The sequence below is a fragment of the Melanotaenia boesemani genome, chromosome 24 (assembly GCF_017639745.1).
Source record: "Melanotaenia boesemani isolate fMelBoe1 chromosome 24, fMelBoe1.pri, whole genome shotgun sequence".
Classification (NCBI taxonomy): domain Eukaryota; kingdom Metazoa; phylum Chordata; class Actinopteri; order Atheriniformes; family Melanotaeniidae; genus Melanotaenia; species Melanotaenia boesemani.
In genome coordinates this window covers 10,154,591-10,171,804 of record NC_055705.1, presented here as the reverse complement: position 1 = coordinate 10,171,804, position 17,214 = coordinate 10,154,591, and the positions used below count along the sequence as shown (strand labels likewise).

Sequence of the window (17,214 nt, the reverse complement as noted above, 5' to 3'; positions counted from 1 at the left end):
AAATGTAGTTTTGTCTTAGCTTGAGAGGTAAGGTTCTGTGAATTGTAAGCTCAGCTTTGCAACACTGAAAACAAAGTAGTCAACCAGGCCTGGTGTAGAGCCACTTAGCTAAGCCAGTTAGCTGTCACTCAGCAGCTCCCGTGCAACCAGGACTCAAGGCCAGCTGGAGTCTAACATGTCCACAACTTCATAGGGAACAATGTGGCGTCAGAGTCACCAGCAACCTTTGTCAAATGCATCCATTGGCCAGAGAGGATCAGAGCAGGCAATGTGGAATTGCATTTGAAACTGCTAGCTAAGAATAAACATAAGTAAAGTATGTAATTGTAGCAATTCATGCCAACAGTATTGATATCCAGTTAAACCAATCAAAGGTCAACAAAATTCATGTCCCAAAACCTTGTCCGAATCCACAGGGTTTTCGGCTCCTGCTGACTCTCCCCTGCTGGTTGTCAAAGTGGTGTCCAGAAAACAATTTGGCTATATTGTTAATGGGCTAACTATATGGGGAAAACCTGCTCTAATGAGGAGAGACAGTATTCATTCTATGGATGAACTGAATAGTAATCTAAACCTATGATAAATCAGGTAAACCCCATACTAACTGTGTCTGGCAGGAGGATCATGTTAGCATTTATGAATCAACCTCCATTCTATTTAAATTCCCACGTTTCCTGAACAACAGGCCAAAGACAAGCAGTGGCAGCTATCTTCCAATCAGGGTTATTGATCATTTCTTGACCAAAGATCAGTTAGAGTTCATTTGAATGCCTGACTCTCAGTTTCTTTCACACAAAGTTAAAATGGAAGAAACTAGGTCTGTTAGTTGTGTATCGCCCACTTGACTCACTGAGCAATTCATACATTTCAATGGGATTTAAGAGGCTGTGTACTGCTAGCTTTTAAGATTGCTGTAATCAAGCCTTTACTTAAAAAACTATCCTTGATCCAGGGCTTTTAGTTAATTCTATCCTATTTCCACTTTATTTATGAAATTACTGAAAATTACAACTAAGTGAGATTTATGTGTCTGCACAGAAATAATCTATTTAAAGAGTTTTGGTCAGAATTCAAAGCACATCAAAGCAAAGAAATAGCACTGGTGAAAGTTACCAATGATCCCTTCGTGGCCTTAGATAACAGACTTGTGTCTATACTTGTCCTGTTGGATCTCATTGCTGCATTTGATACCATTGACCCCAATGTTGTGTTACAGAGGCTTAAATATGTTGTTGGGATTAAAGTAGCTGTGATACAGCTGGTTCAACTCATATTTATCAAACAGATTATAGTTTGTTCATGTAAATAATGAGTGTCCCTGACAAACCCAGGTAAGTCATAAAGTTCTTATGAGTGCTTTGCTTAGACTGATACTTTTCATGATATATATGCTTCCTTCAAGTAATATTATTAGGCAGCATGGCATACAATTTAATTGCTATGCAGATGATACTTAGCTATACTTATGCAAGATGTCTGATAAAACTAATTAAGTGGTCAGATTGCAATGATGTCTTAATGACATGAAGACCTGGATGCCTGAATTTTCTCCTTCTTTGGTTTGTGATCTTTGGACCTGAGCAGCTCATGCAGATACTGTCTACTATAAATTACTTTAGATGGCATTACCTTGGCTTTCAGTGAGAAACGCTGGAGTTATTTTGTACCAGTATCTGCTACTGGGTTCACATATAAAACAGGTTTCTAAGTCCACCATTTTTCTACTACATAAAATTGATGAGATTTGGACTATCCTATCTCAGAACAACCCAGTTCTGGATGGATTTGTTACTTCAAGTTTGGACTACTACAAATCTTTATTGTTGGGCTGCTCCAAAAATACTCTGAAGAGCCTCCAGCTGATCTAAAATGTTGCATCAGAACTTCTTATGAGAATTAGCAGGAGATCATAGTTTCCTCATGTTAGCCCCTCTTCATTGGCATAGAATAGAATTAAAAATTTGTCTCATATATAAAACTTTCCACATTTTCCCAACAGAGCATTTGACTCTTAGACTGCAGGTTTATTTGAGTTTTCCTAAGTGAAAAAGGAGGCAGAGCCTTCAGTTATCAGGCCCCTCTCTGTGGAACCAGCTCCCAGTTTGGGCTCGGGAAATGGGCACCTTCTGCTTTCTGAACCCAACAGGTCCCAAACTTTGTCAAAAGATTGTGTTTAAACAATCTGTTTAAAAATTCCATAATTTTCTGCTTCACTTAGCAGAGATAATGTTCACACATTGTGCTATGATTAGAGCCACAGCTGCATCATTCATATTCATCTTCAAAGTGTGTGTGTGTGTTTTTCTCTTTTTTTTTTGTTGTTGTTGTTGTTTGGTTTTTTTTTAGGCTAGCCTGAAACCTTTTACATTTGTGTTATTTGCCACCTTCATTAATTCTTCAGCAGTAACACATATTCTGATATTTATACTTCTAAACAAATCTTAGAAGTGTTTTCTTTACTAAGACTTAGTTGCAGAGATATATTCATTTTATTATAGGTATGCAATTCTTTTTATTTATTTATTTATCGATTTAACTTCCACTTCCTGAAAGCATCTGAACCTTTTTTGAAGTAATAAAATATATTTATCCTCTTGTAATACAATATATATCAATGCATATATTGATTTCTAACTTATAAAGTGACATTATGCCCTTTAATATGACCCTTTCAGATACGACATGGCAGCCTTTTTTGAGGTCTGCATGGGAAACTCCATCCTCCATTCATCATTCATGCTTGAATCCTAAAGTGTCCACTTGCTCAGTGTGCTGCCTTGCAGCTCTCACTGTCACATGTTATGAACCTCTGACTATTAACATTTAAGCATGTTTGCTCACAGTTTCAGATTATTTAGATCCTTTGGTGCTGTGCGATGCACTTTGCAAGCAATCTGCTTTTTGTTAAAAGCACTTTGTCGATAAATTTGACTTCCCTTGACACTCAATACTGAGTCCATTAAGCTGCAGTGCCATGGGGTTACTCTGTGCACAAGGGCCACTGGTTCCAGTAAGGTATATCAGCTGAACTCTCATTAGCAAGCATCATCATACGTAATTTAGGCGCATGTAATACCATTAGAGAGGATTTGGCATCCGATAGTTGAGTAATGGGATTAACTTGGGCAGTAAATCTCCAAGACCAGAACTGTAGGTGTTCCCCACAAAGGAACATATATAGATCTGCCTCTTTCACTTGTAAGTCATCCCTTTGTCATAGCTGAATGCATATTAGTGTGTATTCTCTGGTCCAGACATTTGAAAACCAGAGTAAAATACTTGCAATAGTTTGAGAAATTATTGTAATAAATGAAAAAGCAGCAGCAGAGATAAAATGTGGAAGTCAAGGAAACCAAACCAAACCCTCCCCTATGGTTGCGGCACAAGGTTTGGCTGTCACTGAGTGCTGATGTGCCCTGCTCGTATGCAGCATGGAAAAATCCTCAGAGGGAAACCTTATCTTCAACCTCATATGCAGTATGCAAAAGCCAGTAGGCGATGTATAAGGTAATCATGCAGCTATTGTTAAAGCAAGAACTTCCTGTGATGCAAGAAAAGCTCTGAAGGGTGAAGTGTAATCTGATTATGCAGTGGTGAAGACCACAGCTATTCTTATAGCATTGTGACGTACAAGAGAGATGTTTATTTCAAAGAAAATGTCTAATAATTGTGAAATGAGAAACACCACACATTTTTCCATGACAGAGTTGAGGTTTGCTTTTTAGAGAAGTTGGAAATTTCTGCTTGGATGAACACGCCTGTATGAACTGCGCTGTACCTCCAGGTTTAAGTTCTGCACATAGCCATGTGTCTTGATAAAGATGGGAGCCAAAACTCCAATATAGAACAGGTGACTCAGCTTGAAGCGTGGCAGAGAAATCCCCCGAGAACTTTGACCTCCTAATCGTTTAGCACTGCTTATAGTTGGAGATCTGCTCCAGACTATTAGAGAGATTAGTGTCACATAGATTTGGGAACAAGCCAAGCCTATATCTGTACATCATGGTATTCTCAGCATTTATTACTTTGCAACCAACACATGTTGAAATGTAATATGTGACTGCATAGTAGCACATACTGCAACATAAGGATCTAGTATACACATGCGTTTAGTACTGAGCTCCAAGGAGTGCTGGGCATATCCATGATTGGAAACAGGATATGTTTTATGGTTTGAACCTCAAAAAAACATCCCTATAAGTGGTTACGGATGATATATGGTGTCCATTTCATACATTCACTGTAGTTTACCTTTACACTGATTGCATGATTCTTTTGTAAATTCGTTTGCAAAGCAAGATTGGCAAACTTTGATTATTATTTAAAGATGACCGCCCCTCTTTCCTTGCTACGGCACACGTCGGGGTCAAACACAAGCAGCCTCCTCGAACAAAAACAATCCTTAAGCTCGTAAAGCTGCTCAGGCAAACTAGTTATAGTTAGCTAGTTTCACACCGGAAATGAGCGGATTTTACCTTCAGCATTAAAGAGAAAAAAAAGCAATGATTAATTTTTAGATTAAAGAGTTTGTTATTTCCCTGAATTATTACTTGTGGATGAATATTTGTAGTCTTCAAGCTAACAAAACCTATGTGTCAATTCAAAATAAAAGTGTTTATTAAATTTAGTCTCCTCAAGTAAGGATCCATTGAAATAAAATTCCCACTGAGTACCTGAGAAAATAACTTACTTATTCTAATTACTAACATCATATTTGTATCTTACATATACTAATATTTGAAACAGACATTAAGGTGACAGTAAAAGATAAAAAATATACCAACTTGTAAATGTGAAAGCAAATATGCAATGATTGCAGAACCAAAAGCAAACTATTATACAGATTGTCAGTTTAATGTGTGGATTTATACATTTGGCGCTAAGGGGATCTAAGTGGTATTAATCATAGTACTAGTGGTAATTCTTTTATTCGGACTGAACGCCTCATTAAATATTCCAATTTTCTTTCTGAAATTCCTACCGGAAGTTCATTGTGTCAATTTGGCAAACCTAACAGGAGCCCATGACGCCATTTTGAAATTGTCCCGACCAGAGAGGCGAGGAGGAGACGGACTTGGAAAAGCCAGCTCGTCCTAAACTCGATAGTGGCATTAGCTACACGGATTAACGGCAGCTTTGATGGTTATTGCTAACATTATATAGTGTTTCCACTTGTTTATTCAAGTCTCTTTAACCGTGGAGGGTTGTTTGACTGACTTTGGAGAGGAATATCGCACCGTTTGGATCCTCGTAATCGGTTGTTTCCCTGCTGGAGCGGACGGAGCTGTGGTTGTGGCCGGGCAGCCCCTCCGGACTGTTGGACGAAGCTGGAGCTTCTACACGGAATATAACGACAGTAAACATTTTAAACTAGTTGTTTTTTTACGTTAAAAAGTGCGAATGACCATTTCGTCTACATTTGGACATTTTTTAGCTATGCGACGGAGCTCATTGAGGAGAAGTTTGATTGGAGAGCGGAGTGCGCTTGATTTCCAGTCCGATGGATGTTAGCCCTGCCAGGCTGTGGTTCGGCTGTTTGTGCCGCTGTTCAGAAAATAACTGCTTATCAGGCATAAGTGATCTCTTCATAATAATGCAGCAGACCTGGCAAGTACACGGCAGCTCAGGCTTCGGTGCCATCAAGTCGCCCTCGATTGCTTGCCTGTAAACCTGGAAATACCACTAACCATCCCCTTCTCTTCCCTATCCTCCTCTTCCTCCCATCTTTTACTGGACTATTGAGCCTTGCATTACCTGGGATATTTTTGGGATTTTGACTCGATTTTATATTTTAAAAATGCCCCCTTTTCAGAGACTGTGCTCCTTGGAGCAACAAGACATTTAATATAACTCCATCGTTTTGTGATATTGGGGGCGTTGTACTTGTTTAAATTCCCTTTCTAGTGAGAGGATCATATTCGGATGGAAAATGGGAGACGCCACAAAACTGGCCTTCGCCGTTTTCCTCATCTCTTGCTCTTCAGGTGGGTATGGAGGGGTTATGCATGGGTTATTGTCAGCTGTATGTAATCAAAAGCAAAGCATGTTGTTATCTCTGCAGAGTGCAATGCACAGCTTGTTGTTTTGTGTAAAGAATGTAGTGCAATGCAATGCAGCCCTGTGGGAGGAGTGGAAAAAAAAATCCCTTGGCCTTTCTGCCTTTATTGTTGGTGCCCTTTCTGTGCATCCTCCAGCCTCCTTGTGTGGTTGTGCATGTTGCATATTTAGTCAGCTCAAGATGGGGCCTTCGGCTCTCAAGGGACCTTTGTGGAGCTCTGAGTGAGACATGCTGGTACAAATTGGGTTTTCCTTAGTTAAGTTCATTAGGAGACTAGAAGAGACAATATGAGACTGTATGGAGTAGCCTGTGTAGTGTAAATGATTAGATTATAATCTAACATTAGATGAAAGTGATTGAAACACAGGGTAACACTAGGTTTGTGGTGTGAAATTAAGCTGAACTTAATGTGTATTATTAAAGATAAAAATCACCCTTTACATATAAATACATCTTTGAGAAGTTTGATAAATTAGATGTAGTTTATTTATGCAGCATTATGCTCATATTATTTTGGCAGCAAAGCAAGTTTAATTTATCATTTTGGTAAACATCCATTACACTTATGTTCCAAAGGTGGATGCATGAAGGTCACGGTCAAGATTAACAGGAGGTCAATCAAGTTATTTTTATTTTTTAAAATCTATCTTGCACAACAACATTTAAATGGAAGTAGGTGGACTTAAAAGTCAGTTCTTGTATGACAGGGAGATCTGCCTCTACTGGTTTGTACTTCACTTTCACTAGCCAAACATTTGGAAAGAAGTGCTACTTAAATGCCACTGCAGTAAGATGGAAGATCTGTTTTTACAGATTACAGTTCTGATAAATATGGATCATTAAAAAAAGGTGTTTTAAAGAATGTTAAATGTCATTTTATAGCCTTATGCATCCATAATAGCACATGTAGACTTGTATGACCAGGCAGTGTTTCTCAGATGGGTCAGCAAAGTGTGAATGCCAGTGGTATGTTGAGACAAGTGTGGTTTTGTGTTGCTGTTAACTTCCTCACACGACAGAAAGGTGCCAAATTGCAAGCCAGGGATTTTAGATGTCGGTTATACCTGCGGTAGTTTGAGTTATCTGTTAAGTTGATTGACACGAGGCATTGCCCAACCACAGATTGCAAAACAGAAATCAAGCCCTCAGGTGAAATTTCTCTTGTTGTGTTCAGGCAAGAATTGGATTACTGGATATAACACAGAGAGGGGGGTATCTTTCAAAATCATAGTTGTAGCCTGTTGTTTTTCATGCTTGAAAACTTGTTTTCTATGTGGTTTTGGGAAAAAAAAGCATGGCTCATAGAAATACTCACTGTTTGTATTTAAAAAAAAAGAGCTCTAGCTGAAACCCAAGAAGTGGAAAAAAAAAGTCAAATACGCTGGCAAGTCACAGTAAAATACTTTCAGTGAGCCCTGGAGTGTCTTTAGGTGTTTGGGTGAAAATGAAAAGGCTTCTCAAATTCGGTAATAGCCAGGGTTGCCTCGAGTGTGAGCCAGGTGCTGCCTGTATTGCAGAGTGCAGCAGATGATTATTCTGCTGGCTCATTACTGTCTGAAGTGGGGAAATGAATGGTTTCCACTTGAGGTGCAATAATCATTCTGTATGAAACCCAAGTTGAATTGACACAGCTCAAGTCGACACTAAGAAACCTCTGATAAGGGCAGGACACTTTGGCTTGAGTGGGTTGATGAGGCACAGTTAAAGTGTCAGGATTAGTTCAAATATTTCTAATTAAAGGGGACTTTTGTTCACAGAAACTACAGTTTTTGCTGCTGTTGCTAACGTTGCGTAATGGTTAAATAAAGCTGTATTTTTATATAGTTAATAATAATGCAGTGATACAGTTCCTCAAGAGCAAATTTGTTTTATTTCCATCCAGATGAAACTGAGAGAAGCAGGTTTCATATAGTAGTTTCCTGCTGACGTTATTGGACAGATGAATTAATCATAAAACTGTAGATGCTGATGATGAATTACATAAATTATTAACTTGTTTTCTGAAAACTCATTGATAAGTGAGTGTTATTATTAGGGATGTTGCATTTCTCAGGCAAAAACAATCCCGTGATCAGGACTCCACTTTGATCTGGGCTTTTTTTAAATTTTTTTTATTTTTGTTGTTTTTTGTTTTTGATTGATTGGTACCAAGGCCACTGAGTACACCTCAGTATGGATGTTTGTTGTTTTACATCAGCTGTGGAGTAATACGGCTGTAGTAGAGAAACATGGCAGGACCGGCATGTCTGCTTTGATAATATTTTAGGGTGCAAAACCTCTTGTAAATCAAGTGTTACTGATATTACTGACATGGGTTTCGGAGGCAAAAGATCTGAACTCTATCTCTATGCTAAATATTTTGTGTTGGCATGCTGTAGGTAGGCCTGTTGCATGAATTATTAGCTGTCAATCAGTTTGCATGCACTGAAATTATTTTTTAAGGAAAATTATTCTAATGCTGTTTAAAATTATTGTACATATTTTAAATAGTTAAGATCAACTGATTCTTTAATAATTGTGGCAAATCTAGCTGTATGCAGTTTAGTGGTATTCCCTAAACAGCATTTGCACCTCTTTATTAGTCTTTTAATGTTGCCCAGATTAGCCTTAAAACCGCACATTACTTGCTTTTATGACATTAGCGGTGCTAATATTTTAGAAGAGACCTGGTGTAATGTTGCATTCAGCAGCTGTTTAGTGTTTTGGTTCACACAGGAATGTCTAAATGCTGCCGTAACACACGATGGGCCAAAGTGTTGATGCGGTGGGACTGTAAAAGGGACTACTTTTGTTTAGAGTTTAGGGATATTTCTCCTTCTGGCAGCTGGTTTTCTGAAGTTGCAGTTGGCGCATGCAAAAACCAGATCATCTGTTTGACAGGCGACCTCTGCCTTAGATCTCATGTGAGCTTGAACTGCAAATTGGTAAATATTTACAGTACAGCCTCATAAGTAAGAACGCATCCAGAGATCCACTGTGAACATGAGAGAAGCTTGCTGGTGAAGATTTGTTTTCCTTCTGATGTTTCCCATTTCAGATCAGAAAGTGTGGAAGTATCAAGACTTGAGCCAGTTCTGAGAACTTGGATATGTTCTCAAACAGCAAACTTTTTAATTATTATTGTTATTATTATGTGTCTATCATGTGACTGTTTGATCCTTTGACCGTCACAGTTTTTTTTCAAATGGTTCTTTGAGCAGAAATGGGTTAAATATGAACCAACAACAAATCGGTCCCCTTTCTCCTCCTCTGACTCATCTCCAACTAAAGTAATTCATCACTACCTGTTAAATTTCTTTAGATGGGAATAAACTATGGATAATTTGAGTCTTGGGCTCAGCCTTTACTGTTTTGTATGCTGCAGCAGTTCCACACAGCCATTGATCCTCTCCCACACCAGTGTAAGGTTACATCAATATAGTGAGGATGGAGCAGCTTTATGTTTTGTTTTTTCTTTCCCCCCTCTCTCAACAATCTCAGCAGCACAACTGATCTTGAGATTTAGTGGCTGCTCTGCTACACTTTAAATTTAACATGAAACAGTATCTGAACTCAGTCGATCACCAGTCCTGGATCTCTGTGTTCTGTCTCATTAAACAAGGGATAATTGCCATTTAACAGTTGCACTTTTCAGCTAGATGTTACCAGCTAAATGCTCCCAAACCGTCCCTTTTGCTTTCCTAGGCAAGCGACATCCCTTCCCAGACATAGTTAATCATTAGAAGGCATGTCATGTTTTCAGTGTTAAATTAAATCTGCAGAAGCACTAAAGTCCACTTGTGCTAAGTGAATCGAATATTTACTCTTTGAGTAGTTAAAAGACACAGAAGCAGTGAGTGTATAAAATAATAAACAGATTTCAGTAATTAAGCCAATATATACACTGTTCTGCTTAAGTTTGGTTCTTTACAGTGTGGTCAAAGGCAGGCTACCAGATCTTGTCCCATTTTTTCTTCCTTATCTATTTCTAATACACTCTCTTGCATTATGCATTAGACTCCAAAAGCACAGGTGTATTTGTTAAGGCCAGATGTAGCCCCAATCTCCCATTGGGCCCAACTAGGCAGACTGCTTCCTAGTAGGGCCGTGCATCATTCTGTGCTGCAACATCATGAAAAACAAAGCACTCTTCCAGTAATGTTGGCTGAGGTGAAATGTTGACCCAAGGCTGGATATTACCAGCATTGGCTCAGGAAATTATGACCCTCGCCCAGCCAGAGTGTTGGTTAAATTTAGCCCACAGCCAGGTGTTTGGTGCTCTGTGCACACTAGTTGTAACATAGATTGATTCAAGAGTCACTGATTGACCGACTTTGTATTGAAAGATGCACACATAAATAAAAAAAAATTGATAAGTCTGAAGAGAAATTGTACAGAATAACTTTGGAAAGTTAATTTAGAAACACTTGCCTTATGTTTGTGTTAGAACCTGAATTGATTTCTAGCATGTCTCATCGTGTTTGTCTTGTGTGGATGTAATAATCACAACCTAATATGAAATCTTACATTGGTGCTTTAAGAGATTTCCAAGGCCTAAGGCTTCCTAAAGCACAATCGCCACATGAATGCCTGCCGAAACTCTTACTACAAATAAAAATCATCAAAACACCTAAATTGCCCATAAAGGGGATTTTCTGCTGCAGTGGGGATTTGTTTTAACTTGCTCCCGTTATCGTTCCACTTGACATTGCTGCACAGGACAGTGAGGGGGGGATATGCTGCACAGAGTTGAAGAAAGTAAATAGTTGAAAAGCCAGTTTGGTGCAGATTTCTAAGTGTCACCATCTGCTGTAGTGAATATTTGATACAGCAAATGAAAAAAGGATTATTTGCAAATGCTGCAGGCCTCTGGGTTGTTATAGAGCTTCAGTGAAGAACCATTGAAGGGAATAATAGTCATGCATATTTGATTCAGCCTTCACCTTAAAGGAATAGCCACTGTGCTCAAAGCAAGACTGCTCGAGCTGCACTGTTCCCATTCCCATTGTAATCATAGTTTGTAATGAATTCACACCATTGTTTTTCTTTTGTCATGTTTTTTTATGTATACATAAAAACAATTAAATGTTAATTAAAATTAATGATAATTAAAGCATATGGATGGTCCTTATCCATGTGTGTATGTAGCCATAGGAGACAGGTGTTATGGCAAGTCCTGCAGAGGCCTGCACTTTGACCAGAAGCTCAAATGTTACTCTACCTGCTGAGCTTATTGGAGGTTTTGTCAGACAAAAGCATCTGCTTAAAGCCTGAAATGTAACCACTTTCTTAATGACTGTTAACAGAAACTAAAACAAATGATGGGACAGGCGATGAGTCCAGTGAGTTTAAAGCTTCTTAAAGGTTTGATCTGGAAACACACCAGACTTACAGAACTATTTTATATTAGCCTAGATCATTTAACGTACTGGTACCCAAGAGATTGGTCCTATGCTGTAATTAATGCGTCCTGCAGATGTTGCTTTATGTGCTTGGGAGAGTTTCAGTCTAGACAGGCTGGCTGCTCAGACGGAGAGGCCCAGCTTTGATCCTTGATTAAAAACTGTGAACTGTACATTCATCATGCTCTTGTTTCAGGCTCTCTCAGGGGTCCTCGCCTGCTTTATGCTCCCTCTTTTATACTCTTCCTCCTCCTCCTCTTTGTCTTTGGCCACCTCCTGCCAAGATTCCTCACTGTCATGAAGGTCGCTTTAACTCTTATCACCAAAACCACGAAAGTGTGATGGTGTGCAGGGAACTGAGTGGGTTGGCATGAACTCTGTTTGCCTGTGATACTCTAAGCTCATCATTCTGTCATTGTTGCTTTCTGTCTTACTACCCTAAAACAAGTCTTATACCAGAAAAGAGATTGAAAGGAAGTTAGCAAAACACACCAGAGATTCACCAGGAATATCAGCTAAATACTGGAGCTTTTAAAGTGCCTTCTAACTTTTATTTATGAGCCCTTTCAGCTCTTGAAGCAGGTTTGTTTTGTGACACTATTGGCCCTCTTGCAGCACTGGCTTTTATCAACATGTCAAGCAGTTGAGGAAGGGATTTGTTCAGTCTTGAAATCTTTTTTTCTTTTGGTAATGAAACCCAAGAAGGGGCTTAGTCATCATCATTGCCACTGATAAACAAAAGTATAAACCCTTCAGATGCATCACAGTCAAATCCTTCGCTTGCTGCGCCTGTAATATAATCTCAAATAAAAATACACTACTGTTGGTGTTTTATTTTGGCTGTGGTGCCTCATGACCAGTATCTGTCATTAGTTTACACTAAATATAAAGTCAGGAGTCAATGAGGTCGTTGGATGGCTGGATGTACTAAAGAGTGAGATTTATTGACTCCCAACGCTTATTGGTTTGTCTCATACAAATGTGACGCTTGCGAGTTCAAACAGTGGACACAATTGAATGGCACACAACATATCTTGGAGACCACGTGAGATGACTCAGATCAGGGTGGTGCATTAGTTACACCAGTAGCAGCATCTAGTGTGGGCTAACCTTGACCATAGTGTATTTATGTAACGTTGTGATGTGTAGTTCAAACCAAACTGCAGGCGGTTAACGTGCTATTGTGTTTTCATGCCTTAAAATTCAAGTCTGCATCTTGTTGTGATGTTTAAAGGACATTCAGTCATTCTACAGCAGGGGATTCTGGGTAATCTTTCTTACTGAACTTGCCTGGACTCACAAAAAGCCAATCTCTTCATATATAATAGCTTCTCTGCCAGTCTCCATGTGTGTGTGCCCCACTCCCTCATTGATTACTTGTTTTATAGAAATGAATTGAAATGCCCATGCGGCAAGCTTAGAGATATTGTAATATAACAGCAAGTTCAATACCCAATTCAGCTTTAAACCCAAGTGGCACTTAACACACCCTTCAAATAAATCCAAACAATTCAAGCACAGAGGAGATCGTGGAGAGACGAAGGGTGGGGGAGGTACAGATCCCTCTACAGTACCCTGCGAGAGATAACAAGGCGTTTTAAATTGCTGGTTGTCCAAGGAATGTACGGTATGCACTGGGTGACTGCAGTACATCACACAAGGGACATAGGGCTACGCTGCTACCAGGGATTTTTCAATACCATTTGAGTTCTGTTAAATTTATAATTTAAGTCATTATAGACTTTGATGTATGAAATTGTTACTGTCATTCAATGGTCTAGCACAGGTTAAAATCTAAAACATGAAGTTTATATATCAGATTAATCACAGCTTAAAAATGAATTAATCATAATTAATCACCATTCATGACTATCCCTGAACTTTGCCCGTTTCTATTGTACGGTATCAACAAAAAGAACCATTGTTTACAAATATCAAACGTTAACTAACCTTTACTTGGGATTTAGCTACCACCATTAATGCACTATTTTTAATAGCCTTAATATTTATTTATATAATTCATGTTTTATTAACACATGAAAACCAAGATTGTCACAGGAATTTTTAAAATATTGAATAAATTCGAATCAAAGAATTTCTATTAAAATTGATTTATAAATTGGATTTACAGTGAATGTTTTCCACAAAGGACAGGCACTGCTAATCCAGGAAAATAAATTCTAAAATGTCTGTTATTTCCGTGGCTTTCTGGCTTTCTTCTGCTTTGCCAGCGTTTGTTATTGCTGCGGTTCGTTGCGCTTCTCATTTAAGGCAACAAACTTGTTCTTTTTCACATGATGACAATCCAAATGCTTTATAAAGCCGCTGGTGTTAAACTTGGCAACATTCTTGTAACACCTGGAAACTTCAGCCCTACGTTTTAGGCATGTTGCTGTTTTGCCAGTGGGATTTTCTAATGAGTAATGACGGCAAATCGCTAACATAATGCTAATGCTAATGATACCACAACAGAGATTCAGATGCAGCTGCTTCTCTGACTACCAACTCAAAACAAGGATCATGCAAGATTGCGTAACTTGCTGTGTCTGTTTGTTTCCATGGTATTGGTTGTGGTTTAGACAGAAGTATTCGCCGATACCCATCCCCTTACTTTTGGCAGGATCGGCGAGTATTTCCGATGCTTGTATTGGTATTGACCCAACCCTAGCTGCATTCTCATGTACAAACTCTCTGTAAGTAACTCAGGTGCTCTCCTGACCTGTCCAGCAACCGGCTCCATCAGTGCTAATTGAGGCGGAGACCAATGGGCTCGAGCATACCAGCGAGGATTAGAGGGATTGGATTCAGTTGCTGAGTGCGGTGGTTTTTAATGCCCTGGCTCCCCTCCTCCTCCTCCTCCTGCCATGAAAAGAGTGCAGTCTTTGTGACCAGCTCACCAGAGCCAACCCAACCACCCCTGCCATGTCACGACAACATCTGATTGAGCATTAATGCAGCACTCCAGAGAGTTCCAGGCTGCTCTGTTAAATTACTGTCTACTGTAAAGTAGGGTCTGCCTGTGAACAGCTCCAGGCTCAGACCGCTATTCATTCGGCAGCAAGGTTACCATTGCTGCTGGTGGGGGGAAAAAGTAAAGAAATTCATGCAATTATATAACTTTACATGCTAATAAACTTCTACTTTTTCTACAGTTCATTTATCAGATACTTGTGGTGACAAGCTCAGTTGCATTGCAAGACTAGCTGCTTCATTCGTGAGTTTTGATATGCAAAGAAAGTACATTGTGTACTCTGAGGTTGTAACCTCAGTGTCAGCTAGTGGCCCCCTATGCTCCCCCTGGTGCTTAATGTCTGTGATCATCAAACAGCTATAAATGTTGTTTAATTAAAAAAAATACAAATAAAAAAAACTGCTGCATTTTTATTTATTGAGCTGCAAATATAGAGACCCATTCTGCAAGAAAAATACAGTAAGACACGTGGCTTTAATGGATTTTCTCAACAGGAATTTGGCATCTAATATCACCAAAAGGCCAAAAAAATCAGTGCTTTGTGCACTGATAGCATGAACTATCCTTACAATCTGTTCAAAGGAGAAGGGATTATACAGGCTGTTACCAGATGTTGGGAAGGGCTACAAAAAACTGACACAGTGGGAACTTTGGATTATTGCACGATTAAAATGCTTCTGTCTTCTCATATTACCTGCCTTAACAAAAGTGAGCCTAGAACTCACGAATCAGAGAAATTGTCTTTATTGTTTTTGCATAACAATGCTGTCTAATAGGAAATTATATCATGTTTTATATTATATCATGTTTCATGAAGCTATATATATATATATATATATTAATTGATTGCTATTTATGCTGCAACAGCTGAATATCTGTCTGCTTAACAGAGTATGGCCATGTCATCAGGCCATTTAAGTCTTAACATTGCATGGCTGCACGGTTGTGTGGTGGTTAGCACCGCAGCCTCACAGCAAGAAGGGCCGGTTCAAGCCTCGGCTGGGAGGAGGCTTGAACCTGGGGGGCGGTGGCCTTTTTGTGTGGAGTTTGCATGTTCTCCCCATGTATGCTTGGGTTCTCTCCAAGTTCCACGGCTTCCTCCCACCGTCCAAAGACATGCATGTTAGGTTAATTGGTTATTCTAAATTCTCCCTAGGAGTGAGTGTGTGTGTGTGAATGGTATCTATATCTATGTTGGCCCTGCGACAGACCGGTGACCTGTTCAGGGTGTACCCTGCCTCTCACCTGCTAAAATGCTGAGATAGGCTCCAGCTTACCTGCGACCCGTAATGGACTAAGCGGTTAAGATAATGAATGAATCAATTCATGGGAAACCCTATGACAATGGATTAAAAAAAATCCAAAATGTTTTCCATGTGATACCACAGACTGGCTACAAGCTTGGAGAATGAACTCATAGGAAACGACCTAGCTTTAACTTATCACAGAAATATGTGATGTAGCCTCAACATAGAACCCTGGTATATGAATATGGGCTTTTTCTTACCTATTAGCTACTCTTACACGCTTTGCCACAACGTCACGTTACCCAATGAAATTTTCATAACAGCTGCCAGTTCGACAAACCACCTTCAGAAGGAGAATATTCCACAGGAATGAAATTTAGGCTGGTTTGTTTAGGGCTGCTGCTCAAACCAGGCCTGACAGCTTACAAAACATTTCAGCCTCAACCCCACTTTACCCCAAAGGCATGTCAATTCTTCTTATTTCTCTCCATCCATATCCCTGATCTGACCCAGTGTGAACCACCCTGGTACTCCTGTGTCTCTTCTACTGCTTTGCTGCACATTTGAAATTCTATGTGAAAACAGCAAGGTGTTAACAATGCTGTGATTAGAAGTTTTCTGTGAAATGCGTGCGGGTGTTCACACATGCATAAGCTGTATTTAGTTGAGTCTTGAGTTGTACATGTTGGGGAGAAGTGTCAGATTTCATAAGAGGCAATGACAGGCGTTGCTGGGAAGGGAAGAGACCAGCCCTGTAGATGAGGTTTTGACCTATGGCCTCAGCCTAACATCATTAGTCAACCCTATTCAAAAATCACCATTCACTCTGACTTTTTTTTCTAACACTCATTGCAGATGCCCACACAAACCACCGCCACAAACAGCCATACATCACCTCCAATGTATATAATCTCTGTCCGGACACAGATGATAAGTTGATCCTTAGAACAAATTCCATCATAACGAACAATCCCCGCTCCTGGCAGGCACACAAAAAACAGCCTTGATGAATGAGTTGTTTACCTACTTCAGTGCACACAGTGCTGAGTCCAGGCCTGGCCCGCCAAAATGCCACTTCATTATGAGGCTACAGAGCAGAGTGCTGCACAGCATGCCCCCTGTGACCAGCTACAGATAGGAAAATGGATATTACTCAATGTGTTTCTTAACAGTTATCAGTAAAAACACATGACGGAGGCTTCTTGTGTGTGAAATGTCACATTTTAATAGTTATTTTCAGATAATCAACTCAAAAATGGAATTTATATTTTGAATTAATGTGTTTTTTTTGTTTTTGTTCCTCTGGATTTCAACAGCTGAGCATTTACTGTGTGGTACTACATGACCCAGATATTAGCTGTCAGTTAAATCTGAAATGTATGGTCATGTGGGAGAACGTCATTGCTAACTACAGAGCTTTCCTGAATCGTTTACAGTCTATAAGTGTGGTTTATTTTCAGCATTGTAACACTGGGATATTGTAACTGTCAAAACACCATGGGCCAAAAAATGTATGTGCATGTTTTTGGACACGTGTGCTCAGAAACTAGTACTTTC

At 39.4% G+C, this 17,214-nt stretch overlaps 1 protein-coding gene across 2 annotated transcripts in view; it reads left to right on the top strand.

Annotated features, from left to right (window-relative positions):
- The first annotated feature begins 5,050 nt into the window (after positions 1 to 5,050).
- The window catches only part of LOC121635668 (activin receptor type-2A), a 47,572-nt gene continuing 35,408 nt past the window's right edge, over positions 5,051 to 17,214 (top strand). For both annotated transcript variants that reach the window (XM_041978950.1, XM_041978948.1), the window contains exon 1: positions 5,051 to 5,984. In XM_041978950.1, the coding sequence (XP_041834884.1) occupies positions 5,930 to 5,984 (55 nt within the window). In that variant the 5' untranslated portion in view covers positions 5,051 to 5,929. The remainder of the gene's footprint in view (positions 5,985 to 17,214) is intronic.